This window comes from Balaenoptera physalus (genome assembly GCF_965194825.1).
Source record: "Balaenoptera physalus genome assembly, chromosome: 7".
NCBI classification, from domain to species: Eukaryota; Metazoa; Chordata; class Mammalia; order Artiodactyla; family Balaenopteridae; genus Balaenoptera; species Balaenoptera physalus.
Window position 1 is genome coordinate 8247149 of NC_138886.1, and position 27947 is coordinate 8275095.

General features: G+C 53.1%; 1 protein-coding gene across 1 annotated transcript in view; it reads left to right on the plus strand.

Moving 5' to 3' along the window:
* The first annotated feature begins 13538 nt into the window (after positions 1-13538).
* NIBAN2 (niban apoptosis regulator 2) overlaps positions 13539-27947 on the plus strand; it is a 50788-nt gene continuing 36379 nt past the window's right edge. The window contains exon 1 of the mRNA XM_082470202.1: positions 13539-13768. Within this exon, the coding sequence (XP_082326328.1) occupies positions 13714-13768 (55 nt within the window). The 5' untranslated portion in view covers positions 13539-13713. The remainder of the gene's footprint in view (positions 13769-27947) is intronic.

Here is a 27947-nt window from a genome sequence, read left to right on the forward strand (position 1 = left end):
TAGGTTAAAGGAAAGTATTGAATCAATATTAATTCTATCTAAGTTGAAAACTGAACTGTAGTTATGTAAGGGACTATCCCTCTGCTTAGGAAATACACACTGAAATGTTTAAGGGTAAAGAACCATGATGTATAAAATCTACACTCAAATGATTCAGAAGAAATTATATACACACATACATATACATGTGTAAATGTTTTACATATATACACATACATGTGCATGTGCGTGTGTGCGTGTCTAAAATCCCATACTATGTGTATATATCTATATATTCTTATTATATATGTGTATATAGATAGATTCCTATGATATGAAATATAGTTTAATCTGTGTAAAGGATATACGGGTGTCCTCTTTGTACTATTTTTATTCTTGCAAACTTTCTGTACGTTTGAAATTATTTCCAAATAAAAAGTTTCAAAAATTGTTCATAAACACGATGGAATACTGCCCACCATAGAAAGGAAACATGTAGATACACACAAGACCTCGGAGTGTGTGCTGAGTGTGCTAGGCGGGATGCAAGAGTGCACATTATATGACAACTCCATTTCTTTGCAGCTTAACAACGGGCCACAAGGATCTTTGGTGACAGAGATTAGAATAATGCTTACCTTTGGGGGGAGGGGGAACTAGGTGGGTTTCTGGGGCTGGAAATGTTCTGTATCTTGATCTGGGTGGGTGTTATGTGGGTGACTACATATATAAAAAGTATCAAGCTATACATTTAAGATTGTGCAATTTACTGTATATAACTTTTACTTAAATAAATATATAAATACTAATAATAAAAGATCACTCTAGCTCCTGTGTAGAGACTACCATAGTGGTCCAGACAGCAGAGAAACTATTTGGGAGGCTGTGTCAAAGACAGGAGTGACAGGAAGGGAGGATCAGCCTGGGGGAGCCACAGGTGGATTGAAATGAGAGAAAGAGGGGTCTTGAGGGTGAGCTCTGGTGAGCCGACTGGGCGGTGGCACCAGTGACAGAGATGAGAGGTCTGGGAGAGGAGCAGGACCGCTGGAGCACTGCCCAGTCCGCATTTCCTGGGGTCCTGCAGAAGTTGGATTTCCCTTCACAGCGGCATCCTGGTCACCACCAGGGGGCAATGGGTTCCTTTGTGACCGGCACGGCGGCCTGAATCCTGGAGGAGAACTGTCTGCCCCTGGGAGCAGCTGTGGAGCATGGTGCCCGGATGGCCTCCAAGCCACCAGGACACTGTGCCCCTTGCAAAAGAATCTTGAAGGATGGGGAGGGAAGGAAATTAAATCCTAAAACCCTAGAATCTGAAAACTGTGACTCCAGCCCTTCCATGGTCCTCATGTATGCTCCCAGTGGAGCCAGGCTCCTTAAGACAGTCACAGGGTCTTGCTGCCGGTGCTGCCCCTCCAAGTCGCCTGCCTCAACTCAACCCCAGCCCCACCTCGGGGAAGAGAGGGGCTTCCTGCAGTGCACCCTCTCCCACACATGCTGTTTCTGCACCCTCTCTCCTCTGGGCATCCTACACATCCCTCAGGGATCACTTCCTCCAGGACTCTTTTCTGACCCCAAATCTGGGTTTGGCTTGCCCCCTCTACTTCTCCCATCATACCCCTTTCTCCCTAGATTTTATTAGTTAATCTACCTGTCTGACTGCTCAGCTCATCTGTGGCTCGAAAGCAGGGCAGGCCCTGGAACGGGCTTCCAGAGTATACGTTGGATGAATGAAAGAACAAATGAATGAGTGGGTGAATCTAAGGTGGTAAGACAATAGCATCTCCATTAATCCATCTGGTGTTTTAAATGTGGATTCAAGTATGGGCACTGCCACTTATGAGCTGTGTGACCTTGGCAACCATCTTAAACTGTCTGGGCTCTAGTCCCCTCACCCAGTTATCACAGTTATTGAACAGATTCAGTGATAGGATGTATGTCAGTCCCTTAGCTTAAAATCTGCACATAGTATACACTCAACAAAAATAAGACGATTTTTGTGTGTGTGGTTTAAAAATGTAAGTGCATGCACACGTGTGTATTTAATTATATCTGTTTGAGTAGGCTATATCATAAATTGTGAGCTAATGCCAGCGGTGAAAATGGGAGAACAAGGTAAAATTTTTTCACTTTGTACTTAATATGTTTCTGTAGTTGAATGTTACATTAAACATGTTACAAAATTTAAATGAAAAATAAAATCCAATAAACATATGAAAGAATACTCAACATCATTACTTATTAGTCATAAGGGACATGCAAAACAAAACCACCATGAGCTAACCCTACTCACTACCAGAAAGGCTAAATTAAAAGGCTTGACCACACCAAATGTTGGCAAGAATGTGGAGCAACTGGAACTCTCATACATTGTTGGTAGCGGTGTAAATGGTACAGCCATTTTGAAAAAATGTTTGACAGTTTCTAGTAATAGGCATACTTACCCTATGAACCAGAAATTCGACTCCTGGCTATGACTCAGTTAGCAGGAGAAAAATATATGTCTACATAAAGACTTGTATGCAAGTGTTCACAGCATTTTTATTTATAATAGCCGAAACCTGGAAGCAACCCAAATGTCCATCAACAGGAGGATGGGTAAACACTTTGTGGTGTATCCATACAGGGGAATACCACATAGCAATAAAGGAATGAACTACTGATAGAGATAACAACATGGATTAATCTCGGAAACATAATGTTGAACAAAAGAAGCCAGACACAAAAGAACATGTGTTGCATTGTTGTTGTTTAATTCCATTTATGTGAAGTTCTAGGATAAACAAAACTGACTTATGGTGATAGAAGTCAAAATAGTGACTTGGAGACTGGCACAAGAAAACATTCTGGGATACTGGAAATATTTTGTATCTTGATCTGGGTGATGGTTATACCCATGTATACATGAATAAAAATTCATCAAGCTGTGCACAGATGTTCACAGCAGCTTTAACTGGAAACAACTCAAATGGCCATCAATAGGTGAATGGATAAAAAACTATGGTACATCCACACAGTGTAATACAAGACAGCAATAAAAAGGAATGAACTATTAATACACACAACACCATGGATGAATCTCAAAATAATGATGCTGAGTTTTTTAAAAAGTCAGACAAAAAAGAGTAAACTGTATGATTCCATTTATATATAAAATTCTAGAAAATGCAAATTAATCTATAGTGATGAAAATCAGATCAGTGGTTGCCCGGATGCCTGGCAGGTGGGAGAGGGAGGGAGGAATTACAAAGGGCCAGAAGGAAACTTTTGCGGTTGATGGGTATGTTTCTTAACTTTATTTTGGTGATGGTTATACAGATGTATGCATATACCAAAAATTGTCAAATTGTATGCTTTAAATGTGTGCAGTTTATTACACTTCAATAAAGCTGTAAAAACATAAAAAAAAAACTCATTGGGAGTTGTGCATCTGACATATGTAAATTAGGCTTCAAGAAATAAAAAAGAAGAAAAGAAACTGTACTTCTGACCCTGTTTCCCAGATTGGCACTTCCAGCCTCATCTGGGTCCCATGGGATCCTTCTTTCTCACCTGAAGAACCCCCCAGAGAATTTCAACAAATCAGCGCTCTGCAGCTCAGCTGGTGCCCCTGGGATGCGTGGCTCTTTACAGCAAATCTGTTCCATCCCTCACAGCCCAGCTCAAACCTTACCTCCTCCACCAGGAAGCCCTCCTGCCTCGTGCCACAACCTCCCAGCTCAGGGCTTCCCAGGCCTTTGGCTCTAAGCTCTGTCATGTTACCTGCTACTGTCCACCTTGTACCATCAGAATTAGAATCCAGTGTAGACCACCTATCTTCCACACGAGATGCTGACAATTGTCACGAGAGCAGCTACCATTTGATGGGCATGCCAGGCCCTGGGCCAAGCGCTGTATGTACTTTGTTGATCTCATTGCCTCCCTACAGCAATCCCTACAATGATAGGGATTATTAGCTCCATTTCACAAAAACTGAGGCCCGGGATGGTGAGAGCCAGTTGGAGCCAGTCCTCATGGCCATAGGAAAGTTGAAGAATATCTGTCTGCTCACCTCGAGGGCAGCCACGGGCTTTCCTGGTGGGCAGAGAGGAAAGATTTGGCACCTTGGAAGTTCTTCAAAGTGACAGGAAGACAGCTTAGAGGGAGAAAGTCGCCCTGTACTTTATTTTTATTTATTTACTTTTTTTTTTTTTAATTTATTTTTGGCTGTGTTGGGTCTTCGTTTCATGCGAGGGCTTTCTCTAGTTGCGGCAAGCGGGGACCACTCTTCATCGCGGTGTGCGGGCCTTTCACTATCGCGGCCTCTCTTGTTGCGGGGCACAGGCTCCAGACGCCCAGGCTCAGTAGTTGTGGCTCACGGGCCTAGTTGCTCCACGGCATGTGGGATCTTCCCAGACCAGGGCTCGAACCCGTGTTCCCTGCATTGGCAGGCAGATTCTCAACCACTGTGCCACCAGGGAAGCCCCTATTTACTTTTTTAAAGGAAGACTTTATTTAAGACTATTGCAATAGGAGTTATGACTATTGCAGTAGGGCAGAGAGATTGGGCTCAATTCCTGCAGGTTACTTTATTTAGAAATTTTTCTTTATTTTTAATTTAATTAATTAATTAAATTTCCCTGCAGGTTACTTTAGGCCTTTTACCTTAAAGTTTTCCAGAGCAGGAAATCCTTGGAAAAAGTAGGCAGCATGGGTAGAGAGCAGGCACAGGAAGGCCTTTTCTAGGGGCTTTGTATTCTTATTAAACTGCCTCACATTTATAGACATGGGCCTTTGGCAGAGGGGTGGAGCAGGAAGGCTCCTGATTAAGGGGCTCAGACACCTTGGTTCTGCCTGGCTTTGCCAGTGGCTAGTTGGGGAGCAGTGAAAATTTCTGTGTGTCAGCTTACCCATCTGTCAAATGGACCCAGTTTTGTCCTACCAGTGGGGAGTAGGGCTTTGGAATGAAGGAGACCCGAACTGGAAAGCTGGCTTCCCGACTTCTCACCCTTGTGACTGACCTCACCTCTCTGAGCCTGCATTTCCTCATCTGCAAAATGGGGATAATATTAATGCAGCCCTCGTGGGACTATCGCGAAGATAACACATCCAAAGTCCTGGCCCCTTGCCTGGCACGTAGGGGTCACTTGGTGTCATGCCGATGTCATTACCATCATTATTACTAGGTGTCAATGCTAACGTCAGCTTCACTCCTTCGCCAGGGAAGGTTCGAGCCTAGTTAGTGAGACAATGTATCTTAAAACCACCTGGAAAACTGGTCGGTACTTCTGCAGTCAGCAGGATCCTCTCCACAACCATCTGGGCAGCAGAGGGGTCTCAGCCCCGGATTTGGGGGCAGGGGAGGATTTTGCTCCTGTGTAGGACTGGCCATCCCGGTGGAATGCTTGGCATCCCTGACCTTCAGGAACTAAATGTCAGTAGACCTCCTCCCACACCTCCACGGACACCAGACATAGTAATAATGAAAAACACCCCCTTACACATATTTCCAAATGCCCCCTGGGAGGAGGTACCACCCCTGCCGCTGCCTCCTGGCCCAGAGCTCCCCGCACGAGTGTGCAGGTCAAACCTTATATAAAGGTGTCTGGTGGACGGGGTGACGCGGCCTGTATCCAGCCCATGCTGCACTTGCCAAGCCGTCTAGGGCCCTGGCACGAGACTGCCCTGGCCTGTTGTCACTGGACTTTGCTAATTCTCAGAGGTGCCGAATGGGGTAGGATGGCGCAGTCCTGAAAGCTCCCTGCCCCTGGGTCCCTGACCAGTCCTTACTCATGCATGCATTGATGGGGCCCACACCAAAGCCCAGCTCTGGGCTCTCCCCATTAAAGCTCTCTCCCCCTCCTCCACCCACCTGACTCTTGGGCCTCCTCTGTTCCTCCATGTGCAATGGCTTCTGTCCTCCAGGCTGTGCCCCCACGAGGACGTCTCAGTCAGCCCTGACATACTCAGGCACTCAGAACCCAGGATTATTCTCATTGTATCTGGAAGACCCAGAGGACAAAAATCAGCAAGACTTAAGGGAGAAGGGAAGGAGGGCCAGACTGGGGTGGAGGTGGCCCCACCCCGAGAAGCCCCGCCCAGGCTCACCGCAAGCAAGCTTAATCCCTCGGAGGGCTGGGGAGGCACGGCCAACACTGCCATCCGGGCCAGGCTCTGAGTCACCAGTTGGTGAGAGGCAGCCTTGGCCCAGCAGGAAACCAAGCTTGACATGGAAGGGGTTGGGCGGAGGTTGGTGGAGACTGAAACCCCTCCTGGCTGATCTTGGAGGAACTGGGGATGACTATCAACGCTGGCTCAGCAGCCAACATCTCTCAAGGACTTGCCAGGAAGTCAGGAACTGGCCAGGCTCAGGGTCCCTGCGCTTGGGGGCTCTCACTCTGGAGGGTGGGGTGAGATGGGAGTGTAGATTTGTGCACAAGTCACCATGACACAAGGGGTTCCTGACAAGGGACACATGACAGGCACGTGGCGAGTGTCAGGGGGATTCTGGCTGCTACAATCATTTCATCAGGGCAATTTGTCACCATGTGTCAAAAGCCTCAAAAGGAGGTTTATACCAGCCATTTCACTTCTAGAAATATATCCTCAAAAGATGATTAAGAAAATGTGTCCAGTCATAAGTAAATAGTTTTTTGGGTCATACAATGGAATATTAATTATACGGCCATTAAAATTAGTAGAATAAACAATTTATTCTTCAATTTATTTATTTATTTATTCAATTCTTTTTTAATTAATTAATTATTATTATTTTTTGGCTGCATTGGGTCTTCATTGTTGTGCACGGGCTTTCTCTAGTTGCAGCGAGTGGGGGCTACTTTTCATTGTGGTGCGTGGGCTTCTCATTGCGGTGGCTTCTCTTGTTGTGAAGCACGGGCTCTAGGCATGTGGGCTTCAGTAGTTGTGGCACGTGGGCTCAGTAGTTGTGGCTCACGGGCTCTAGAGTGCAGGCTCAGTAGTTATGGCACATGGGCTTAGTTGCTCCGCAGCATGTGGGATCTTCCCGGACCAGAGCTCGAACCCGTGTCCCCTCGCTTTGGCAGGTGGATTCTTAACCACTGCGCCACCAGGGAAGTCCCTCATATGACATCCTTAAGTGAAAAACAAGTGGGTGAGTAAATAGTGGGTGTAGTGTCTGAGAACTAGATGAACGCATGGGATTGGGTTTGGAGGGATGGTAGTGTTTAGCACGGTATATGATTGTTCTGACACTGGCAGAGCCGTGTGTGGGCCCTATCTTCACCTCTTACTTGTTGTGTGACCTTGGATAGGTCACTTCACCTCACTGAGACTGAATTCTCTCTCCTTTAAGATGAGCGTTCCCTCAAAGGGCCTCCTTCACAGAACTGTAGTGAAGATTCAATGAGGCAGAGGGTATAAAGCCCAGAGCTGGGTGCAGCATAAGCCTGCAATGAATGGGAGCTTTTGTGGTCTTCATCATCTAGTTGTTATTATTTCTCACTCCCTGACTATTTGCTGGCACTTCAACACCCCCTTATCTGCCTTTGGTGCTGTTGGGTCCAACTGGGAGTCGTGACCTGTGGAGGTGGTGAGCACCTGTTGCTGGAGGAAGGCAAGCAGAGACTCTGTAGAAAGAACCATGCTATCAAATGGGGAGTGAAGTGGGTGTGGCCACGGCAGGCATGCGCATAGGCAAGTCTATGAACAAGCCTGCTGAGTCCCAGGCACCAGGTGGGTGCCCACCCTCACATTCCCCTCCAGTGCCCACGACTCACCCAAGCTACCATTACATCTGACACTAGGGATGTTGTGTTGAACGAGGACATTCCCTGTCCTCAAAGAGGAAGAGCTATTTAAATGAGTAATCACACACAAAATAATTATGAATATGCTGACTGTGAAGGAGGGAGTATGGGGCAGTGGGAGAGGTGGGGAGCTGAAGGGTCGTTTTAGCTGAGGTCTGAAGGATGAACGGTGCAGGATGGGGCAAAACGGGGAAAGGGAATCAGTGTGTGTGGAAGCCGTGAGGCAGGATATACCATGGCTAGTTTGAGGATGTGAAAAGTCAGTACAGCGAGAGGAGGGCAGAGGGACAGAAGAGATGCTGGCAGGAGCCCTAAATGCCATGGTTAGGGTCTGACTTTATCTCCAGGACAGTGGGAGCCACAGGTTTTATTTCTGGCCGCGCGGCTTGAGGGAGCAGGATCTTAGTTCCCCGAACAGGGATCGAACCCATGCCCCTTGCAGTGGAAGCGTGGAGTCTTAACCACTGGACTGCCAGGGAAGTCCCAGGCACAAAAGGTCTGAAGCGGGGGAATGTCATGGTCATCTTTGTGTTCTAGAATCCAGCTGGCTGCCCAGCAAGGAACAAATGGGAGGCTGGAGGCAGGGAGGCCGAAAGGGCTGGGCATTCAACCAGGTTGGTAGTCACGGGGCCTGGACTTGGGTGTGGCGGGGGAGCTGGCCACCGGAGGAGCAAGAAAGGACTTTAGCTGCTGGAGGCCAGGTGACAGATGGAACGGACTGTGAGCTGCCTCTCCTTCCATCACCCAACAGTTAATAAAGAGGGGAGGTCCGGGCGGGGTGCCAGGGTCCCTTCCGAACAACGGGCCATGCCAACTGGATAAACAGTGGTGGACACATGATATTCCTTAAAAACAAGATCCTGATTCACTCACACCCCCTGTTGTTTACCAGAGGTGTTTGTTTTTTTTCTCCTGGGCTATTTCAGGTCTGACAGGTTTGTGGGGAGGGAAGAGTTGGGGCTCAGAGCCAATTGGGAGGGAGAGGGACTAAAAGGGCAAGGAAGGGACCTCCCCCTTCTTACAAGACCAGGAAGGAGCCTGGCCTGGGCCCAACTATATGTTCTGGGGCAAATCCCTTCCCTTCTCCAGGCCTTTGTCCGAGCTCTGCCTCTGATCTTCTGGACCCTCCCTTTCAAAGTAAAGTATTCTTCTTCTTCACCTTTGGGTTCTTGTTTCTAAATGTGCTTTAGGGTGGGATGGGGTGGGGCAGCCCTGCAGGGAGGCAGCTTGGCAGAAGCCACTTCCTGAAGGACTGATGAATCAGGGTCTGTAGGTGGCATCCTTGGCCTGGGGGTGGGGTGGGGTGGGGGAAGGCAGGCCCAGCATGTTGGCGGGGTGGGGGTGGGGCGGGGAACCTTCCTTCTCTGCTCCAGATCTGGACCATCTGGACCATTCCTATCCTTTGTCCACATGCCTGTTATCTTCCACCAGGCTCTGGGGCCTGGGCCAAGGAAAGGGTGTGGGAGAGCCTGGTGGATAGAGATGGCACCCAGAGCCCTAGAAAAAGAGCAGAGACAACCCCCACCCCGCAACCTGCCCCTGCCTTGCAGAGTTGAGAAATCCTTCCTATAGAAAGAGCTCTAAAAAGTTAATAAGAAAAAAGATAGACCTTCCAATAGAAAAGCAGAGGATATGAATAATAATAATAATCACCCACAAATAGCCAATGAATGTATGAAAAGATTCTTTAATTTATTCAAAACTAAAAACTGAACATTGAACCAGCCTCAAGTATAAGGGCGGGGGTTCCCAACCTTTTAGCGTTGAGAAACTCTCCTGATGTCTAACTTCCTGGGACCCCTTCCTCTTCCTCATATGGTGCTGATGACTATAATCCTTCTTCTTTCCTTTAAAATAGAAATCATTCTTCCCCCACCCAAAGATCATAACTGGCCTGGCCTGATTTATTACCTTAAAGTAGTGGAGAGTTGAGAACTTCTAAAGAATTTTACGATCTTCCCAGAATAAAGTTAAAAACCCCATGTTCTGGATGCTTGGGGAGCCTCCCATCTCGTCCCACCCATCCATGGCAGGGGACCCTCTCTCTTCTCCCCTGCAGGAGTCTGGGAATAGCCCTCAGGCCTTGGGGCCCATAAGGACTCATCTCCCTTGCCTTTTCTCCCACTGTCACCTTTACCTGGCATGACCTCTCCATGCCCACCTATCTATCTAGTGTTTAAATAAGGATTGCTAAGTGCATACAATGGAATGCCATCTTTTAAAAATCCTCACAATTGGTGATTCTTCCAACGAAGTAGTTGCGAGGACCCTGTGAGATGAGGCGGGGAACGTCTGGCGTGGTACCTGGATGTGGTACCCACTCCATAAATGGTAGCTATACCTGGGTCTTCACGGAGCAGACTTCTTGCCAATCAGGTCTCAAAGTGTCACCTCCTCCGAGAGGCCCTCCCAGATCACCTTCCTAGGTGGCACCCCCCCACACACCTGTCACTCCATCCCCTTCTCCTATTATATCATCTTAATGCTTAGCACTCCCTGAAGCCATCTTATTTGTTTATTATCTTTCTCCCTCCAGCTCTGTGAGCACAGGGATCTTAACTATCTTGTTTACTGACGTACCCCCAACACCTACAATAGCGCCTGACGTAGCAGGTGCTCCGTATATTTGTTTTTCATTTTTATTTTTCAAATTTATTTAATTTTTTTGGCCTTGCTGTGCAGCTTGCAGGATCTCAGTTCCTCGAACAGAGCCACGGGCAGTGAAAGCCCGGAATCCTAACCACTAGGGCACCAGGGAACTCCGTTTTTCATTTTTATGTTTTTATTATTTTTAAAAAAATTTATTTATTTATGTTTTGGCTGCATTGGGTCTTCGTTGCTGCGTGCGGGCTTTCTCTAGTTGCAGCGAGCGGAGTCTACTCTTCGGTGCGGTGCGCAGGCTTCTCTTGTTGCGGAGCACCGGCTCTAGGCGCGCGGGGGTCTACTATTCGGTGCGGTGCGCAGGTTTCTCTTGTTGCGAAGCGCCGGCTTTAGGCGCGCGGGCTTCAGTAGTTGTGGCACGCAGGCTCTAGAGCGCAGGCTCAGTAGTTGTGGCGCACGGGCTTAGTTGCTCTGTGGCATGTGGGACCTTCCCGCACCAGGGCTTGTACCCATGTCCCCTGCATTGGCAGGCGGACTCCCAACTACTGCATCACCAGGGAAGTCCCTGTTTTTCATTTTTAAATCAACTTTATTGAAGTAGAATTTACATACAATCAAATGCACCCCTTTTAAGTTGTATAGTTTGATGAGTTTTGACAAATATGTACACCTGTGTAACCGTCAAGGCAAAGACCATTTCCATTCATCTCAAAATTTTGGCCCTGATTTTTTTTGCGGTCAATTCCCCTCTACCCTGCTACATTTTTGTGTGTGTGAATTGAACTAATCTTGAATTAGAGGGGACTGGCCCCAAGGTCTGGGGAGAGCTATTCACATGTTTACAATGCCTTTCCACTACTACGATCTTGTTTGTCTCACATGTGAGGCCATGGGTGCTCAGAAGGGCTAGGTGGTGACACGTGACAGAGGGTCTTCAAAGCCAAGAGGGAGAGCCCCCTGGGCTAGGGGCCTGGCACGCTGGGAAGTGTGTGGGTGCTCCAGGCTCACAGGCCTGTGTGCACCATGGAGCCTGGCAAAAGGCTGGCTTGTGGCCCCACCTCTACCCCAAATGGCCCAGGCCTCCAGGCCAGCTGAGGAGATGCCCTGCGGTGTTCAGATGTCAGCTACCGCCATCTACCCACCTCCCAGAGCAGAGCAGGCCTTTCCAGTCCCTATAGTTTGGGCCATGGGAAAAAGGAAATAAGGCTAGCAGCACCACTGGTGGCTCAAAGAGAACCAGACACTGGGTGTCAGCAGACTTGGCCTCTGGCTGGGTTCTGCCTCCACCTTGCTGTGTGACCTTGGCAAGTCACTTTCCCTCTCTGGGCCTCAGTTTCTGTCTCTGTAGAAGGAAACTAATAATCTCTGCCAGCTTGACTTCAACTCCACCTGATAATTCTCTGCTGCGTGAATACATTCTGCTCTTCAAAGCCTGTGCCTCTGCCTGTGCTTTCCCCACTCCCTGGAATGCTGTTCCTCAGTATCTGCTGTCAAAATTCTGGTTTTTCCAACTTGTAGTTCTGGCACTACTCCTTCTGTGATTTTCCTCAAGACAGAATGTTCTGTTCCTTCCTCAAGTTTCTCTATGCTCTCGAGGGCAGGGATTGTAACGAATAGTAGATGGTGGGTTCTGTCTACTGAGATGACCCATCGTGTGCCAGGTGCTGTGCTAATCACTCTGCTATCTCATTTAATCCTCACAACAAAGCATCATTATCCTCAGTTGACGGATGAGGAAAGTGAGGTTCACAATAATGCCACTTGTCCTGAGTCCCAGAGCAGGTAGGACAGCTTGCATCCTCTCTTTTCATCCCCAGCATCTTGCAGAGGGCCTATCAAGCAGGCATTTATCACTGAATGCATGAAGAGTGCCTAGATAAGCGGTCACCAACATTTTTGGCACTAGGGACCGGTTTCATGGAAGACAGTTGTTCCACAGACTTAGCAGGGCAGTGTGATGCTTCAGGCAGTAATGGGAGTGATGGTTCAGGAAGTAATGCGAGTGATGGGGAGCAGCAGATGAAGCTTCGTTCGCTCCCCCGCCGCTCACCTCGTGCTGTGCGGCCCGGTTCCTAACAGGCCACTGGCTTAGATCACATTAGTCAACTTCAAACTTACCTTCTGTGGCGTTGACAGGACTGAAGCACCCGTGCTTAGTAAAGTTAATTTTTATTATCATCATTTTCTGCCTATGTCAGAGTTACAATAAGAGCTGTCCAATTACAGGGTGGGGCACACTGACAAGTTAAGTACTCAGTCACCGGAGTAAGCAAGCAGAAACTGGGTGACTCTTGGTATGCAGTACAGGAGGTCTGAGCATCAGCAACCGAAGGATGACCTCTGCTACCGCAGTCCATGATTTGGGGATCCCAGGGGTTAACCTGTCTCCCCTACCAGCTTGGGGTATAGTGTGGGTAGAATTGAAACACATTCCCCTGCTACCCGTGACCCAATCACGCCCAGCCCCGCAGGCCCGGTACCCAAAGTCCATGCTGGTCCGCTGGTTTTGAATCTGAGTCTTTTACAAACTGTAAAGTACTTTTTTTTTTTTTTTCTATTCCTGACTTGCCCTGTCTCACAAGCCACTTCCCAACTGAAATACCCATATGCCATGCCTGAGGAATGTCCGCCTGGCACTGGGACCAGGGGTGCCTTTGGGCCGGAGCCTTGCCTGCACCTCCCTTTTCCCTGCACTATTGTGCAAGATAGGAGGGCACACCTTCTGGGGCAGGTCGGATCAAGGCCAGGGAACTTCCCGAGGGCTGGCGGCGGCGGGCGGGGCTGGGGGCAGGGGAGCAGGGGCGGGAGGAGTGTGTCTAGGCGTCGCCTACCGGTCCCCTACGTCCTCCTCGGCGTGATTCTCTTCCCAAGCGGGTCGGGCAGGGGGTGACACTCAGGCTGGAGCCCCCCAGGCACTCCCGTTCTTTCAGATGCCCCCACCAGCCCCATCTCTTTCTTCGTTTTGATCACGGTCCGGTGCGCCTCCCTCTGCGTCTCTCCTCGGTCTCCCTTTCTCCGACCTTCTCTTTGTTTCCGTCTCGCGGGCGGTCCCGGCATCCCCGGCCCCCTGCCCCGCCCGCCAGCCAACCCGCCAGCCCTCCAGCCCGCCAGCCTGCCAGCCACCGAGGGGGCGGGGCTCAGCTCCAGGGGCGGGGCCTGGCGGGGCGGGGCCGCGGGCTGGGGCGCGAGGCGGAGGGGGTCAGCGGACCGACGCTGCTAGAGCCGAAGCGCGAGCCGGGCGAGGCCGCAGCCAGGGGAGGCAGGAGCGGCGGGAGCAGGGCTGGCCGGCTCCATGGCGCCAGTGGCGCCCGTCTGAGCAGCGCGGGCAGCGTCAGGCGGCGGCCGGGTCGGGCCGCGGCTCTTATTCACCATGGGGGACGTGCTGTCCACGCACCTGGACGACGCCAGGCGCCAGCACATCGCAGGTGAGTTCCGCGCAGCGCAGCGCGCGCAGGGGGTCCGGCGGGGAGCCCCCGGCCACGCCCCCATCCCGGCCAGCCTGCCGGGGTCTCGGGAGAATCCGGCCCCGGGCAGGGCGGGAGTGGCTGGGGACCAAGACTGTTGTCCAAGCTTGTTTCTTCTACGTCTGAGCGCCCCTTCCCGGCCCCTTCTGAGGCCGCCCTTCCCCCTCCCGGGGGGACTCGAACTCCCACCCACCCCTTGGAGCCGGGTCTCGTCGGATCCCCCAACACACTACCGCAGTCGAGCTATGGGAGGGGTCGCAGCCTCCCCTTAACCTTGGGTATCCCCGCCCGGAAGCGGTCCAGACCCACTCGGCCAGCGTGTCCTGACCTTCCCTGGCTGTCCCAGTCCCCCGCTCGCCCTGGCCCCAGCCCCAGTACACGTGGCCGAGGCTCCCAGGGGATTGGCCCGTCAAGGCCTGAGACTGAGCCTGGGGAGTGGGCTTAGGATAGATGGGATACACAGGAGGGGTGGGTCAGAATCCCTGTCCTTGGACTCCGGCACAGCAGGGTGCTTCTGCTGGCGGCTTGTTTAGGGGGCTGGTCAAGGCCGGAGCCCAGCCTCCTCAGCCCCCTCCTTCAGCCACCCCTGCACAGTGGCCACTTCTCAGAGGGCAGCTGCCCCCTCCCCCCTCCCCCCTCCCTGGGGAAGCCCAGGGACTGCAGCAGGGTCCTGGGTTCCTCCTCCCCAAAACTCAGAGAGTGGAGAGAGAGGGCTGCCTGGGAAACTCAGTTCCGCGTGAGGCTGCCTGGGTGGAACCCCAGCATCTGTTTCCCAGCCATGAGATCCTGGACAAGTCTCCTAATGTCCTGGCCCCTCACAGTTTTCTCCTCTTCGAAATGGGGTGAATGATTTCTTCCTTATTAATAGACTTAAGTGAGCTAATTCACATAGCTTGCTTAGCACAGCCTGGCATAGAGGAGACCCCAGTGCATGGGGTGCTGGTCCATGGAGGATGGAGGGGGAAGCCTATGGAAAGAGGAGGCCATTCCTTTTGGCTGAATCTGCCTTCCTCTGTCTGGTGGACCCAGAGCACGGTGTCTGCCCACACTTACCATGATGTGTCCTGCAGTTCTCTAGAATTTCAGCAGCTGTGTTCTGCCACTCAGACCCCTTGCAGAACAGGAACCAGGGGTCCCTTAATGCCGGGTTCCCACCCCAGCTGGGCACAAAGGTTTGTCCTGTGACTGTGGTCCTGGGCTCACAGCCTGAGATCCCACTTTGTGCCAGGCCTGGGCCCGGGCCCAGTGGTGAGGGTGATGAAGAAATGAGTCAGACCCTCTCCAGCGTCAGACCAGCAGGGGGTTAAGTCCTGGAATACTTGCTTGTAGGACAGGCCTGGGCTCTGGGAGGAGGAAGGCCTGGGCGGAGTCTTCCTGTCCCCTCCCTGTTGGTGGCAGCCTCCTGGGGCTCTGTAACAGTCCATCCATTCACGACCTCCTGTTGGGGCCCCTCACCCGGCCTGGTTGGGGTGTGCTGCGCCTTCTTTGGTGGGGTTTTTCCTCCCTCCACACCCAGCTCTGGCTCTCCCCCTCTTCCCGCCTCCTGGGCTGAGAACTGCCACTTCACAGGGGAGGAGACTGAGGCCACAGAAGGTGAAGTGTCCTTTCCTGGACAGGGTTGGGTTTGTTTTGTGGATGCCAGGCTCGGTGGAAGAGGGCTGTGCCCACTCAGAGCCTGCTGGCCTCTTTCTTCTTAACACTTCAGTGCTATTAATAGCCCTCCTTAAATGCCTCAAATTCCTGGTCCAGACTCACCTGAGGGGGCTCCTTCAGTACCAGGTGGGAGGGGAGGAAACCAGCGAGCCTCCAGCCCCCTCCCACAGAAGGGAGCTGCCTCGGAAATCTCTGTTGTGGGGAATGGGGGCGTGCTTTGCCACCTCCAGTGATCCTCGCATCCTCCTCACCCCACCCACGGAGCAGCTAGAGCAGCCAGCACTTTCCTGCAGGACAATTAAAATTCCAGAGCCCTTCCGACCCAGGGACCCAGGGCCGCCCCGTAGAGAAAGAAGTCAGCTGTGCTCCGAGCTCGAGGCCTGTTCCTGGTCGGGTTCTGTGGCTTGGCCAGTGGCTCCCGGGGATTTGCACCCGCCCTGAGGAGGTGAGCTGGTGAGTGCCAGCCTGCAAGTCCTGGCAGGGGTCAGGCGCGCTCCTGCCCATGGTGCTGTTTTGCTGTCACAGCGCCTTTCATCCTGGGATTTCAAAGCTCCTGGCAAGCAGGGGCTTGTTCTCACACCAGCGGCCCCGTGGGGCTAGTGGCAGGATGATTCTCTTCCTTCTTTCATGAGGGAGTTTGTGTGGAGGAAGAACCCTGGCCTGGGAGCCAGGAGGCCTGCATAACCTCAGGCAGCCGCTTACTTTCTTCAGTCTGTTTCTCACTGTGACTGAAAGGGTGTCTTCCCTGCGGGCCATAGTCCCTTCCAGCTCTGAGGGCCTAACCATCCCAAAGTTTCCCCACAAATCTCCTCAGATTTGAGCCAGCTCAGGGTCCCAACATTGACTCCACGGCATGTTAGCTGGCATGACCTTGGGCCAGCATCTGAATCTCAGTGTTCTTATCTGTAGAATGGGAATAATGAGATAATGCAGGTCAGATACTTGGCCCAGTGCTTGGGGCATAGTAAGTGCTTAGCAAACAACTGCCATTATTATTGAGATTGTTCTTTACCCTCTGTTCTTGAGAGTGACCAGGTGTTTGGAGTTTGAAGCAAGCAACTGTAGCTGGGGTTTAGGTCCTGTTTCTCTGAGGTTTGTCCAGTCCCTGGGGTCAGGGTTGATGCTGGTTTCTGGGATGCAAGAATCCACCTGGGTTTTTAGAAACCTTGATTACCTTCTGTGTTGGCATATGTGTGAGATGGATGTGGGCTATCTGGAGTGGGTCCAGAGAGCAGTGAGGGGGGGACCCATATGACAAGGAAAGAACTAAGACGTGGAGAGGTGGGGGGGAGGGTTAGGCCAACTCACACCTTCTACCTGGCACAGAGGCCAGGACAAGAACAAGAGTGGAAGTGCCCGCTGGCTCCTATCAGTGCTGTAAGAGGGGTTCTTTGCATGTGGTCTGAGCCACATAAACCAAGATGGAGCAGGTGAGGGAGTGAGCTCATTGTTGCTCGAGGTATGCAAGTAGGGGCTGGGTGCCGTGCCCTTGGCAGGAAACCTGGCCCTGCTTGGTGTGGGTCAGGGGGATGGGGGCGCTGCCTCAAGGACGGACTTGAAAGACTCAATCATTACTCCAGAAATTCTGTTGATCAAGATGAAATTGTGGGGGCCAAGGAACCGCCCCCCCAGCACACACACACACACAGTGCCCTAAGGTTTATTATCCGAGAGCGCTCGTGCAGAAGTTTGCCAGTGTCTGTGCCCCTCCCTTCTGCCGGCCTCACCTTTCCCCTTGCTAATTCTTTTTTTAAATAGCAGCTTTATTGAAACGCAATTCACCTGCCAGCCAATTCACCCACTTAAAGTGTACCATTCAATGGTTTTTTGTATATTCAGAGTCGTGCAACCGTCCCCACAATCGATTTTAGAACATTACGTCACCCATCAAAGAAACTCTCCACCCATTAGTAGTCACCCCCGCTTCCCCCTCAGTTCTTCCCAACTCTAGGCAACCACTGCTAATGTCGTCTGATTGCAAAAGTAACACACACGCAAGCAATGTGGGAGTGGAAAGTGAAAAAAGCAGAGCTCTTCCATCTTCCCTCCCTTCAATCCCACTGCCCGGAAGAAATCCCTCAAGATTGGTGTGTCACTGTTTCCAAACGTCCATCTCTGTGTACATACACATTTAACTCTGTTTATAGAAAGAGGTCCAATTATATGTTTCTGTGGTTTGACTTGTTTCCCTCAGTATATTGTGGATACCCTTCCATGTCAGAACACGTGAGTCTGCCTTCTTCTGTGGATGGGTTTCTTTCTGTGCGTGGCGAGGTTTATTTACCCAGACCCCTGTTAACCGACGTTGGGTTGTTTCCAGTGTTTTGCTAGTAATCACGGTGCTGCCCGAACCTCCTTGCACATATCCTGCACCAGGTTCCGGTGACAGAGCGGCCAGAGAGCAGTGAGGGGGGGACCCATATGACAAGGAAAGAACTAAGACTTTTTATAAAATGGAACTCCTGGGTCACGTTTTGATGTGTTGACACAGAGCCTCTGAAAAGACTGTAAACATTTGACACTCCCTCCTGACAGCATGTGGTACTTTAGTACCAAGTATTATCACCCCTTTTGACAATCAGATATGAGAAAGGGGGTATCTTTTTAATTTATTGAACAGAATAATTAATATCTTTCCTTCCTCCAAGTTGATTTTAAAAACCTGCCTTTCCTCATTCGGGCAGTGGTTGAAGGTCCCAGGAGTTTAGGGGTGGAGGGGTCCGCATTTGGCTGTGCCCCCGCCCAGGTGCTTGGCTTCCTGGATGCAGCCGTGGGTTTTGCAGGGAGCCCAGGCTGGCCGGAAGCAGTACTCCCCCCTCAGTTCCCCCCCCCCCACCCACTGCTGCCCTTAGCCAAGGTCTGGGTCAGCCCCTGGGGGTAAAGCGTCTGGGGATTCTGCCCTGCTCTTGTGTCGTCTTACATAACGTGCTTTTGTTGGCGTTGACCCTGCCCTCCCCCTCCATCCAGCCTCCACTCGTCTGTTCCTTTCCCACTGCTGGGGCCTGAGCTCCGGCCTCGCCTGCTCAGAGCTGCCTCCCATCTCACCCCTCCATCCTTCCCACACACGCTGCCAAAGAGACCTTTCTAAACCCAAACTGGGCCATGGGCCTCCCTTCCTGCTGCCTGAGGAACGAGGTTTAGAGACAAAATTAGGAGTCATTCACCACCATCCTGCAATAACTTTATTCTTTCGTGGTATTTCCCTTCTGTGTTTATTACACATTGCTGAGACCATGACTCAATTTGTGCCTTGCTCCTTGCACTAAACGATTCATAATAAACATCTCTCCCAGGTCATTAGACCCTCCCTGGAAGCGTCCTCCAAAGCTACATCTTGTTCCACCTGAGGCCATCCATGCAGACGTTTTTCTTAGCCTTTCCCCTAATGTAGGACATTGCCATGCTCCACTGTGACCAAATAGGTGGTTTTCAGGGGCACACTGAGTCACTGTGTTTGTTTCCTTTCCTGCTCTGGTCAGCTTCCCTGCTGAAGAAAGACTCATCCTCTTGCCCTGCTCCCCTCCCCACCCCCCAGCCTGCTTCCACCAACCTGGGCGTTTCAAGGCAGGCCCATTCCTGGGAGGCCCGGACACCTCTGAGCATCTCTCCTGGGAGTGGGCTCAAAGGAGCTGCCGTAGAGCTGGGGACACAGACTGATGCCCATGGCGTCTGGGTGTGACCGCGTAGGTCCTGCCGCTTCCCCAGCCTGCAGGCTGCACGGAGTCCACTGATCTGTCTCCTGCCTGAGGATGGTCGTTGATGGAGGGCGCCCCACCCCCACCCCACCTCCAGCTCTGAACCTGTAAGATTAGCCATTGTTTAACCGAGCACTTACTCTGTGCCAAGCCTTCCTTTGTTTCTTTGCATCTGCACCCTCCACCTCCCTCCCCAGCACTTTACAGGCCGTGGTTAGGGGCGCGGGGGCAGAGCAGGTTAGTGGCAGGGGGACGGCATGGAAAAGGCCCCAAACAGAGGCAGGCGGTGGGGAGAGGGAGCTGGGAAGGGGAGGAGCCGAGTGGGAACAGCGGCATGTGTCAGAGGCTGGGTTGCGCAGATCTGTCCTCCCGTCGTTACTCGGCCGGACTCAAGTCTGCCTTTGGCCGGTCCTGCCCTCCTGCCGGCGCCCCCTCCTCCTCCGCAGGCAGAGCTCATGACTCACTCCAGCCCGGGTCTCCTCGTAGCATCCTCCTGCGGTCGGTCGCAGAAATTCCTGAGCTGCTTTTCCTTCCCCTGCCCCACCCCCACCGACTTCCCTGCCTGAGGAAGAAGGGTTTTCTGTCGAAGGTGCTGGGCAGAGTTTGAAGGAAAGATGAAGGCAGATGCCTAGGTTTAAAACCCTCGAGGGTGGAGCAGAGCCATGCCCCTCTTCTGATAGAATCTTAGGGCCTGAGTCATGGAACACTGCAATCTTCTGATCTCCCAGATTTGAAAACTGGAAGAACAGGAAGTGCCCATCTCTCCAGGGCACCTGGTTCCACCCCCGGGAACCATCTCGGTTTTTTTTTTTTTTTTTTTTTTTTTTTTACCATCTCGGTTTGGAGGTGTGCTACTTCTGGCCCACAGAGGCGAAGGGACCAGCCTGGTGACACAGTGGCTAGTAAGTTAGAAGGAAGCAGGGAGTCCAGAGGTCTGGGCAAAGCTGTGCGTTCAGACTGCTTGGGTGCGAGTCTGAGCTTTGCCACTCGATGGACCGGTGTTTGGGGACAGGTTGACCACCCTCTCTGAGCCTCAGTGTCTTCCTTCCGTTAAAGAGGATGAGACTGCTGGCTTCTCAGGGCGTAGAATCAAGAGTGACAGCCCCTGCACAGTGCAGCACGGGGCTGGTGAGTGGTGAGAACACAGCACGTGGTAGCTCTTATCATGGACACTGCCTGGAGGGAGATGGGCCAGGTCTGTCCTGTAGCCTCAGGCACCCAGCCCCCTGCCATGTGTTCCAGGAAGTTGGCATGCCCCAGGTTGAGGAGCACCAGCCTGTGGCCCTGGACATCTGCAGCGGTCAGCAGGCACCTGGAGGGTGGTGAGACGGGCTGTGGTTACACAGGAGAGTCAGTCAGCAGCATTGCCTACTCTGTGTCCGATGTTGGGCAGGGCCCAGGAATGAAGGGGCAAAAGACAGATGGGAACACACACCCCCCTTGCCTGGCCACGTGTCCAGAATTATATGCTTGATCTGGGTCTCGAGCCTGGTCCTGTTGACTGTTTGCTGTGTGACTCTGAACCAATGGCTATGCCTCTCTGTGCCTTATCTTCCCATCTGTGACCCCCAAAGCCAGTATCTACTTATGGGAGTTCTCTGCCTCTGAAAACCTTTTCCTAATGGTCTTAGGTACCTTCTAAAGGCAGGGCTGGGTGGGTTTGGATGTAAGAAGTTGAGGGAGAGGGTCGCCGTCTGCATTCCTGTGAGAGCCTACAGGCATGTGATGAGCTCTTGCCCCAGACACACTTGGTCATTCTTTTATTCATTCAGTCAATAGTTTCTGAGCTCCTACTGTGTGCCAGGCACTGTGCTAGACACCAGGGACACACTGATACCCAAACTCTGACACAGCCCCTGCCCATGTGGCACTGCCTGGCTGGCTGTCCCTCTTCAGGGTGAGGAGTGTTCTCGGGGCGGGGGGGGCGGGGGGGGCGGGGGGGAGACCTTCAGCAGGAAAGTGTGAGAGGGCAACTGGCCCAGTGGGTGAGGGAGGGATGGGGTGAAGAGGAGGGAGCCACATAGGCTGGCCCTAAAGAAGAGGGGACTTTGTCCTGAGTGTGCTGGGGAGGCCTAGGAGGGTGGGTGAGAGGGGAGCCCAGTGGTGAGAGGGGCCCAAACCAGTGCGGATGGGGTACAGTCAGGGGACGTGTGTGTGTGTGGGGGGGGGGGGTGGTGATGGAGCAACCAGGCCTTGGTGATGGTGATGTGTGAGGTTGGGAAGATCTGGTGCCTGTTCTTGGCCCTGTGGGATTGATGGACCCCCCATAGGCTGTTTTATTGAGGTAGTCAGGGGTCCTAGCTGCCCCTGCTCCCATTCCTTTGATGACAGGAGACTCACTCCCTTCCTCAGCAGCTCTGAGTATGAGAACCTTTGCTTCCAGGGGCAGAGTGGAAAGAGGGTGGGCCTGGATTCTGAGGACCTGGCTTCGAGATCTTGTCTCAACTGCCCCGTCATTTGGCAGGTGCCTTCCCTTCCCCTGGCCTCAGGTTCCTCATCTGTAAAGTGGGCCTAAGGTAGCCCAGATGTGCTCGGTTATTGTGAGGGATCCACGAGCTGATGTGGGAAGTGCTGGCTCCTGTTATGACCAGTCATTACTGTTGCACATCATCCTCGATAGGACACTGGCCGAGGGAGTCCTTCCTCTCAGGGGAACAAAAGTGCAGGGCATGGGCCAGGGTGCGGGGTCCACCTGCAGGGCCAGGGGCTCCAGTGGGTAACCAGGCACCCAGGAGGGGCAGAGGAAAAATGAATTGTGGTTTGGAAAGTGTGAACCCCACTTTCCCACCCACACATCTGTGGCCAAGCCAGCCGCAGCTGCTGTCCTTCCTCCCCACGCCTGACAGAGCTGTTTGTGTCCAGCCAAGTTTGTGAAGCCAGAATCTTCTAGAAGAGGAGTCCCTTGGGCAGGAAGCTACTCACCCTCTTGTGCTTTACCTGCCTCTAATCCTTCCCACCTGCCAGGAGCCATTTATGGGTGCAGCCTGGGAGGCAAGAGTCTCAGGGCTGGTGCCAGGTGACCTCTGGCAAGTCCTTCTTCCTCTCTGGCCCTGCTTTGCCAATCTGTGCAATGGGGCGCTAGCACAATCTCTAATACCCTCCTGGCTCTGACCTCTTGGGAGCCTGTGGGCCTTGGGCTGTGTTGAAGGCACAGAGCAGGTGCCCAGCAATTATTTATTGTGTGATGCCATCTTGCTGTGGAGGGAAAGAGCCCGCTCTGAAAACTGTCTTGTGCTGGGCCTGAGCTGGGTGGTGGGGATGAAGCAGTGACGCGAGCCCTGATCTCATGGGACTTGTGCCATCCAAGACGCTTCCATCAAGCTGAACGCAATGTGGTTTGTGTTACAAAGACAGTGGATTTTTATGTTTTCTAAAGCGCATGTTGGTTTTAAATTTGGTCAGCCCAACTCAAGAGGCAGCATGTCTGGCCTTGACCAGGAGGCAACTGGCTTCTGCCAGCAAAGGCCCCGGTGGCCTTGGGCAAGTTACTCTCCCGCCTTCAGTAAAATGGGAAGGTGATCCCTGCCTCTGGGGCATGTGAAGATTCTGGGAGGCAGTTGCTCCTGGCATATGGAACCCGCTGGGTAAATGGCAGTTCCATTTAGCTGAGTCCTAGGGGGAGCAGTGTCATTTGCCCGCCAGGGATTTTAGGAGTGATGGGACCTCCAGAGGGGCGTGGGCTGACAATTGCACTTCTGTTTCCATTTTTGTTTTTTGTTTGTTTTTTTGGAAGTGTTCGCTGGAGAGGAGTGGGAAGGGGAGAAAAGAGAACAGGGCTGAAGCTTTGGGGAGTCTGGGCCCCACTGGGCTGCGGAGCTGCGGTTAGCATGGAAGGTTCGCTCGTGGCCTGGCCTGCTCAGGCCACAGCTCCCCCTTGCCCTGAGTTTGGAGCTTGCTGATGGGCCGTGGCTGCTTTCCTTTTTCTGGCCCAGACCTCCCTGCTCTCCAGGAAGGACCCTTTGCAGTCATCTGACCAATCCCCTCCTCCATTTCATAAGTGAGTAAACTGAGGCCCAGAAAGAGGAAAGGACATTCCCAGGGTCTCAGAGGCTGCAGACCTGGGACAGGAACCCGGGGCCCTTTCCATTCCTGGACACCCCAGACAGCAAAGGCTGGTCAGGAAGGAGCGATGGGCCTGGGTGGGGCTGTGAAGGTTATAATTTTGAAAACTGAGTAAACAAACAAGCCCTCTATGAGAGAAGCGGCCCTGTGCTGGCCTCACAGATAGGCCTGTGTCTGAGGAGACAGCCCAGGCCTGTCCACATGCAGACAGCTAGGTGTTGTGGAGGATTAAAAAAAGCCAAGCTACCTTCCCCTCCACCCCCACTGCCATATTTCAGGCTGCCAGGAAAAGGAGCGGGGAGAGGCCTGGTCCCCCAGGATGACCACTGCTCCGCCCGGCCGAGGGCAGCCCTCCGGGCTCTGCCCAGCACGGTCACGGCTCACTGTGGGGCTTTGGGCAGGGGGCTTCCCCTCTCTGGGCCTCATTTCCCCCATCTCGAAAATGGGGGCGATTCCATCTCTCAAGGAGGGTGGCGGGGGCAGGGGGCGGGACGCGATTTGGGCTGAGTGGCTGAACACAGCGAGCCCTTTCTCTCCCCCTGACCTGAGTCTTTGTGGCCAGAGGTGAGGCCCCCTTCTCAGGGCAGAAGGGTTACTTTCTCAGGCCTGCCTGCTCCTGGGAGACAAACCTCCACTCCGAGTCGGGCTGTAGCAGGCCACCCAGCTCAGCTTTCCTGTTTTGCTGTTGAAATTGTGGCAGAATCTGAGAGGAGGTGCTTCTGGGGCCTGCCCTGCAGGCTGGGGGCCGGGCCACGGTCAGGCCTGGAGCCCCCCAGGGTGGGGCTCAGCAGACTTCCTGTGTGACTAGGGGCAGAGCCCCTTGGCTCCCCTCCCCTCTTCCTGAGTCCCCCGTGTGGCTTGAGAGTCCAGCGCCGTGGAGGGGAGCTCGGCCTAGCCTCCACGCTGGGCCTCATTTTCCACCGGGGTTCAATGAAAGATTTGGGCGAGAGCCTCTTGAGGGTCCTCTGGGCCAAGTTCTAGGCCCTGAGAGGCCTTGCAGGACCCACGGACTAAGCCTGCAGCCAGGAGTGCTGTTCCCTGGACCCACTCGTGGCAGGCTGGGTTGGGGCCTCCTCCGGGTGCCTCATGTGGCTGTGGTCCTAGGTTCTTGTCTGTGATCTGAGCACTACGAGGCAGTGTGGCCTCGAGGGACAGAGCTGGCTCCACTAGCTACTAGCCAGGTGCCCCTAGGACAGTTAACTGTGGCTCTTGATGCCTTGGTTTCACCAGCTGTAAGATGGGAATGATAGTAATACTACTCCCCTTATTATATTGGATATGCTTTTAATGTAAAGGTTAAATTGCATTATGTGCATTTATCAGTTACATTTATGCATATTTAACACAGTGCCGGGCATAGTAAATGCTCAATAATCAATAGCTATAATTAAAATTTGTTACTTTTAGTTAATTCCTTAGCAGTGAATGAATGAGTAAATGTCCTGCAAGGTTTCCATCTTGCAGCACAGGGACCTGAAGCTATTTGGATGAAGGGTCTGGTGGGTGCAGAGAGTGTGTTGGGGGGTATGGAGGGGCGGGGCAGACGTGGGCAGGGGCACGGCCCTGGCTGGTTCTGACTTCCCCTCTGCCCGTCTGGAAGGAGCGTTTGCCCCCCACCTTGGTCTGAGACCACAGGCCGGGGGTGCGTGCAGCGGCGCTCACACAGCTTCCTCTCTCCCGCGTGTATTCCTCTCAGTCTGACTCACTGGCTTTGAGTCTTTTGTTCTTGTCCTTGAGCCCCAAGGGTGAGGCCGGGAGAGGCAGGGCCCAGGGACTTGATCTTGGGTGGGCCGACCCTCCCCCTGGCTCCCGACCTCTCTGGGCACGGGCCTCTGGGACTAAGCCCTGGTGTGACAGGCTGGGGATGGGACACCTGGGTCCTGGCACCCCGACTGACTCACTGTACGTCAGGCGCAGGGGCACACCTTGACTGAGGGTCCACTGTGTGCGTGGCACCCAAACCAAGCTCGCCCAGGCCCTGCCCACGTAGAGCTAGCTCAAGGTTTGGCTGGAGAGATGCACTGAACAAGTGGTTACCGACCAATCATTAATTAAATAATTATCAGAGGGCACATCGTGATGAAATGACCACGCTCCTAGAGAGCTCGCCCATGTGGGCCCTGCACCAGGCCCGGGAGGAGCTCGGCCACCCGATCTCTCAGCGATGCCTGTTATTTGCCCTCCTGTCACATGAGGAAACAGGCTCCTGGTGGCCCAGGGACTCTCCCAGAGTCCTCCAAGTGGCCCAAGTCCCTTCCCCTCTTGGTGTCTCAGTTCCTGGTCAGGAAAACGGGTCCGTCCAGGAGGGGTGCTGTGACAGGCCGGGGTCCTGCTGCTGGCCCCTCCCAGGGCCTGGGATGTCATCTGGCTTTTAGGACAATGACCACCAGCCTTGGGGACTGCATAGCCATTGAAAGTGAAGATGTGCTGTACGTCTGCAAGTATGTATGTCTGTGCAGGTGTAAAAAAAATATAGAAGGAAATTCATCAACATGTCAATAGAGATTTTGCGGGGGGCGGGTGGATGGATGAGACTCGGGGGGTTCACACCGGGAAGTAGTGGATTGCTTCTCCAGCGTGGAGTCTCTGCGCCAGACAGTGTAGGTGGGCGTGGTGGGAAGAGTGGGGCGAGAGGCGCGTGCGGTTCTCATCCAGCTGGGCGGGTCTCTGACCCACCAGTCCTCCAGCCCTTAGGCACCCCACTCACTGCTCCGGCCAGGACGTGGCCCAGGCCCCCGTGTGATGCGCAGGCCCGCTGGGTGCTTAGAGCTGGACGTCGGCTGCTGAAGGTGTGTGAGGCGGAAGGCTGGGCTCGAGGACCCCTTTCTGCAGTGCTCAGGGCTCCCCCTCTGCCTTGTGGCCTCAGCTCTCTGTGTCTCTGTTTCCCCATGTGTAAAATGGGGATGGCATAACCACCTCGCAGTGTTGTGAGCTTTATGACGGAAGCCATGCCTGGCTCCTGGCACGAAGTGAACCCTCAGAGCTGAGAGTTTCTCAGCCCTTGGGGTCTGGCGCCCCTGCCAAGGTCAGGGCTTCCCTCCCAGAGGAGCCCTGGCAGGCTGGACTCGAGCGACAGGATGGTATTAAGTCAGGTCTTGGCAGTGAGCTCTGACCTCCCCCTCAGACCCACAATGGCTCCCAACTGCCAGCATCCAACAAAGGTCACCTCCTCAGCCCCTGGAGGCTGGACCTTTCAACTCTGAGCTTCCTCAGAGCTCCCCCTTTTATTGTTGTTGTCATTACACAAGCAATATCTAATATCAAAGAAAAATTAGAAAATAAAGAGAAGTAACAGGAAGAAGATGAAAATCTACAGTGGGCTGTGGGCATCTGCGTCCTGGTCATCCCCCTGAAGCATGTAGAATGGCTACAGAATATTCCATTATGGCCGCAATAGCCTGCCTTTTAACTTGCTCAGCCAAACGCCTATCGCTGGGCACTTGGGTTGTTTCTATTTTTCGTTGTTGCAGGCAGTGCTCTGTTGGACAGCCTTAAATCATTTCCATGGGATTAATCCATCGATCCCACCATTGTTTGAGAGCCTGCTCAGTGCCAGGTCGTGTGTGGGGCTGGGGGTGCCGGATGGGGAGGCAACCATGGTCCTCATCCTCCCAAGGACCCCTTTCTGGGAGGAAGGACCCAGCATGGAACCCCCGCCGAGGTGGGGAGTGAGGGCATCTCTGGGAGCCGAGGGAACAGTAGTGACCCAGACTTGGAGGGTCAGGGAAGGCTTGTTGGGGAAGGGGATGTGTAGGTGAGACCCAAGGCATGAAGAAAGAAGAGTCATAGGTAGAGGGGCAGCTCTGCGGAGCCCCAGAGCCGAGAGAGTGCAGGTATTTGGGGGAACCAGAATTGCCCAGAAATTGGTTTTGCCGTGGTTCTTGCTGGCCATGGCAGCAGTGCCCCTCATGTGCACTATCCTTTGGTGGTTGTTTTTCAAAGTGCTGGTACATCTGTCCCCCCCAATGGGGCTGGGATCTTCCTCTAATGGGGGACACAGAAGCAGGGTGACCTGCCGGCCCCAGGTGAGAGTCCCGCAGACACACCCCGCTCTGTCCCTTCACCTCACCCCAGGCTCAAGTGCAGGGCCTGCTCAGCTCCAATTTCCCAGGCCCTTTGCAGGTGCTGTATCATTTGACAGAATCTGCCAGAAGAGGAAACTGAGGATCCGAGCTTAGGTGACAGCTCGGTTTGCATGACGGGGTGGTGACCTTTTCTGCTGCTGATGTGTGACCTTGGGCTGGCCTGGCCGGCTCCAGGTGCGAGGCCCCACCTGTATAGGAAACGCCCTACTGGGATTGGAGAGCCCCTGGCAAACACTGCCTCCGGGGCTGGGAAGGGTCTGTCCCCAGGCCTGAGCTGGCCTTTCTGGAAAACCCCAACCTTTTCCTGTGTTGTAAGATGCCTGGGAGACCGAATTGAGGGCTCTGGTGTAATCTCACATCCAGGGACAGGTTTTATGTGCTCGGTGCTGTGCTTGGTGCTGGGGATAGGTCATGAACGGGACAGACAGGGTCCCTGTCCTCGTGGGGGAAACAGACACCAGTTAATTGTTAAAGCAAGTTATGCTGATGACTAACGGGGTTCTGCCCTGAATGGGGGGTGTGGCTGTCAGGGACAGTCACAGTCTGAGGAAGGCCTTGAGGGTCCAGCCCGAAGGAGTCCAGGCCCTTCACTGGACAGACGTGCTGGAGAGCCAGGGAGGGTGAGGGACTTGCCCAGGGTCACCC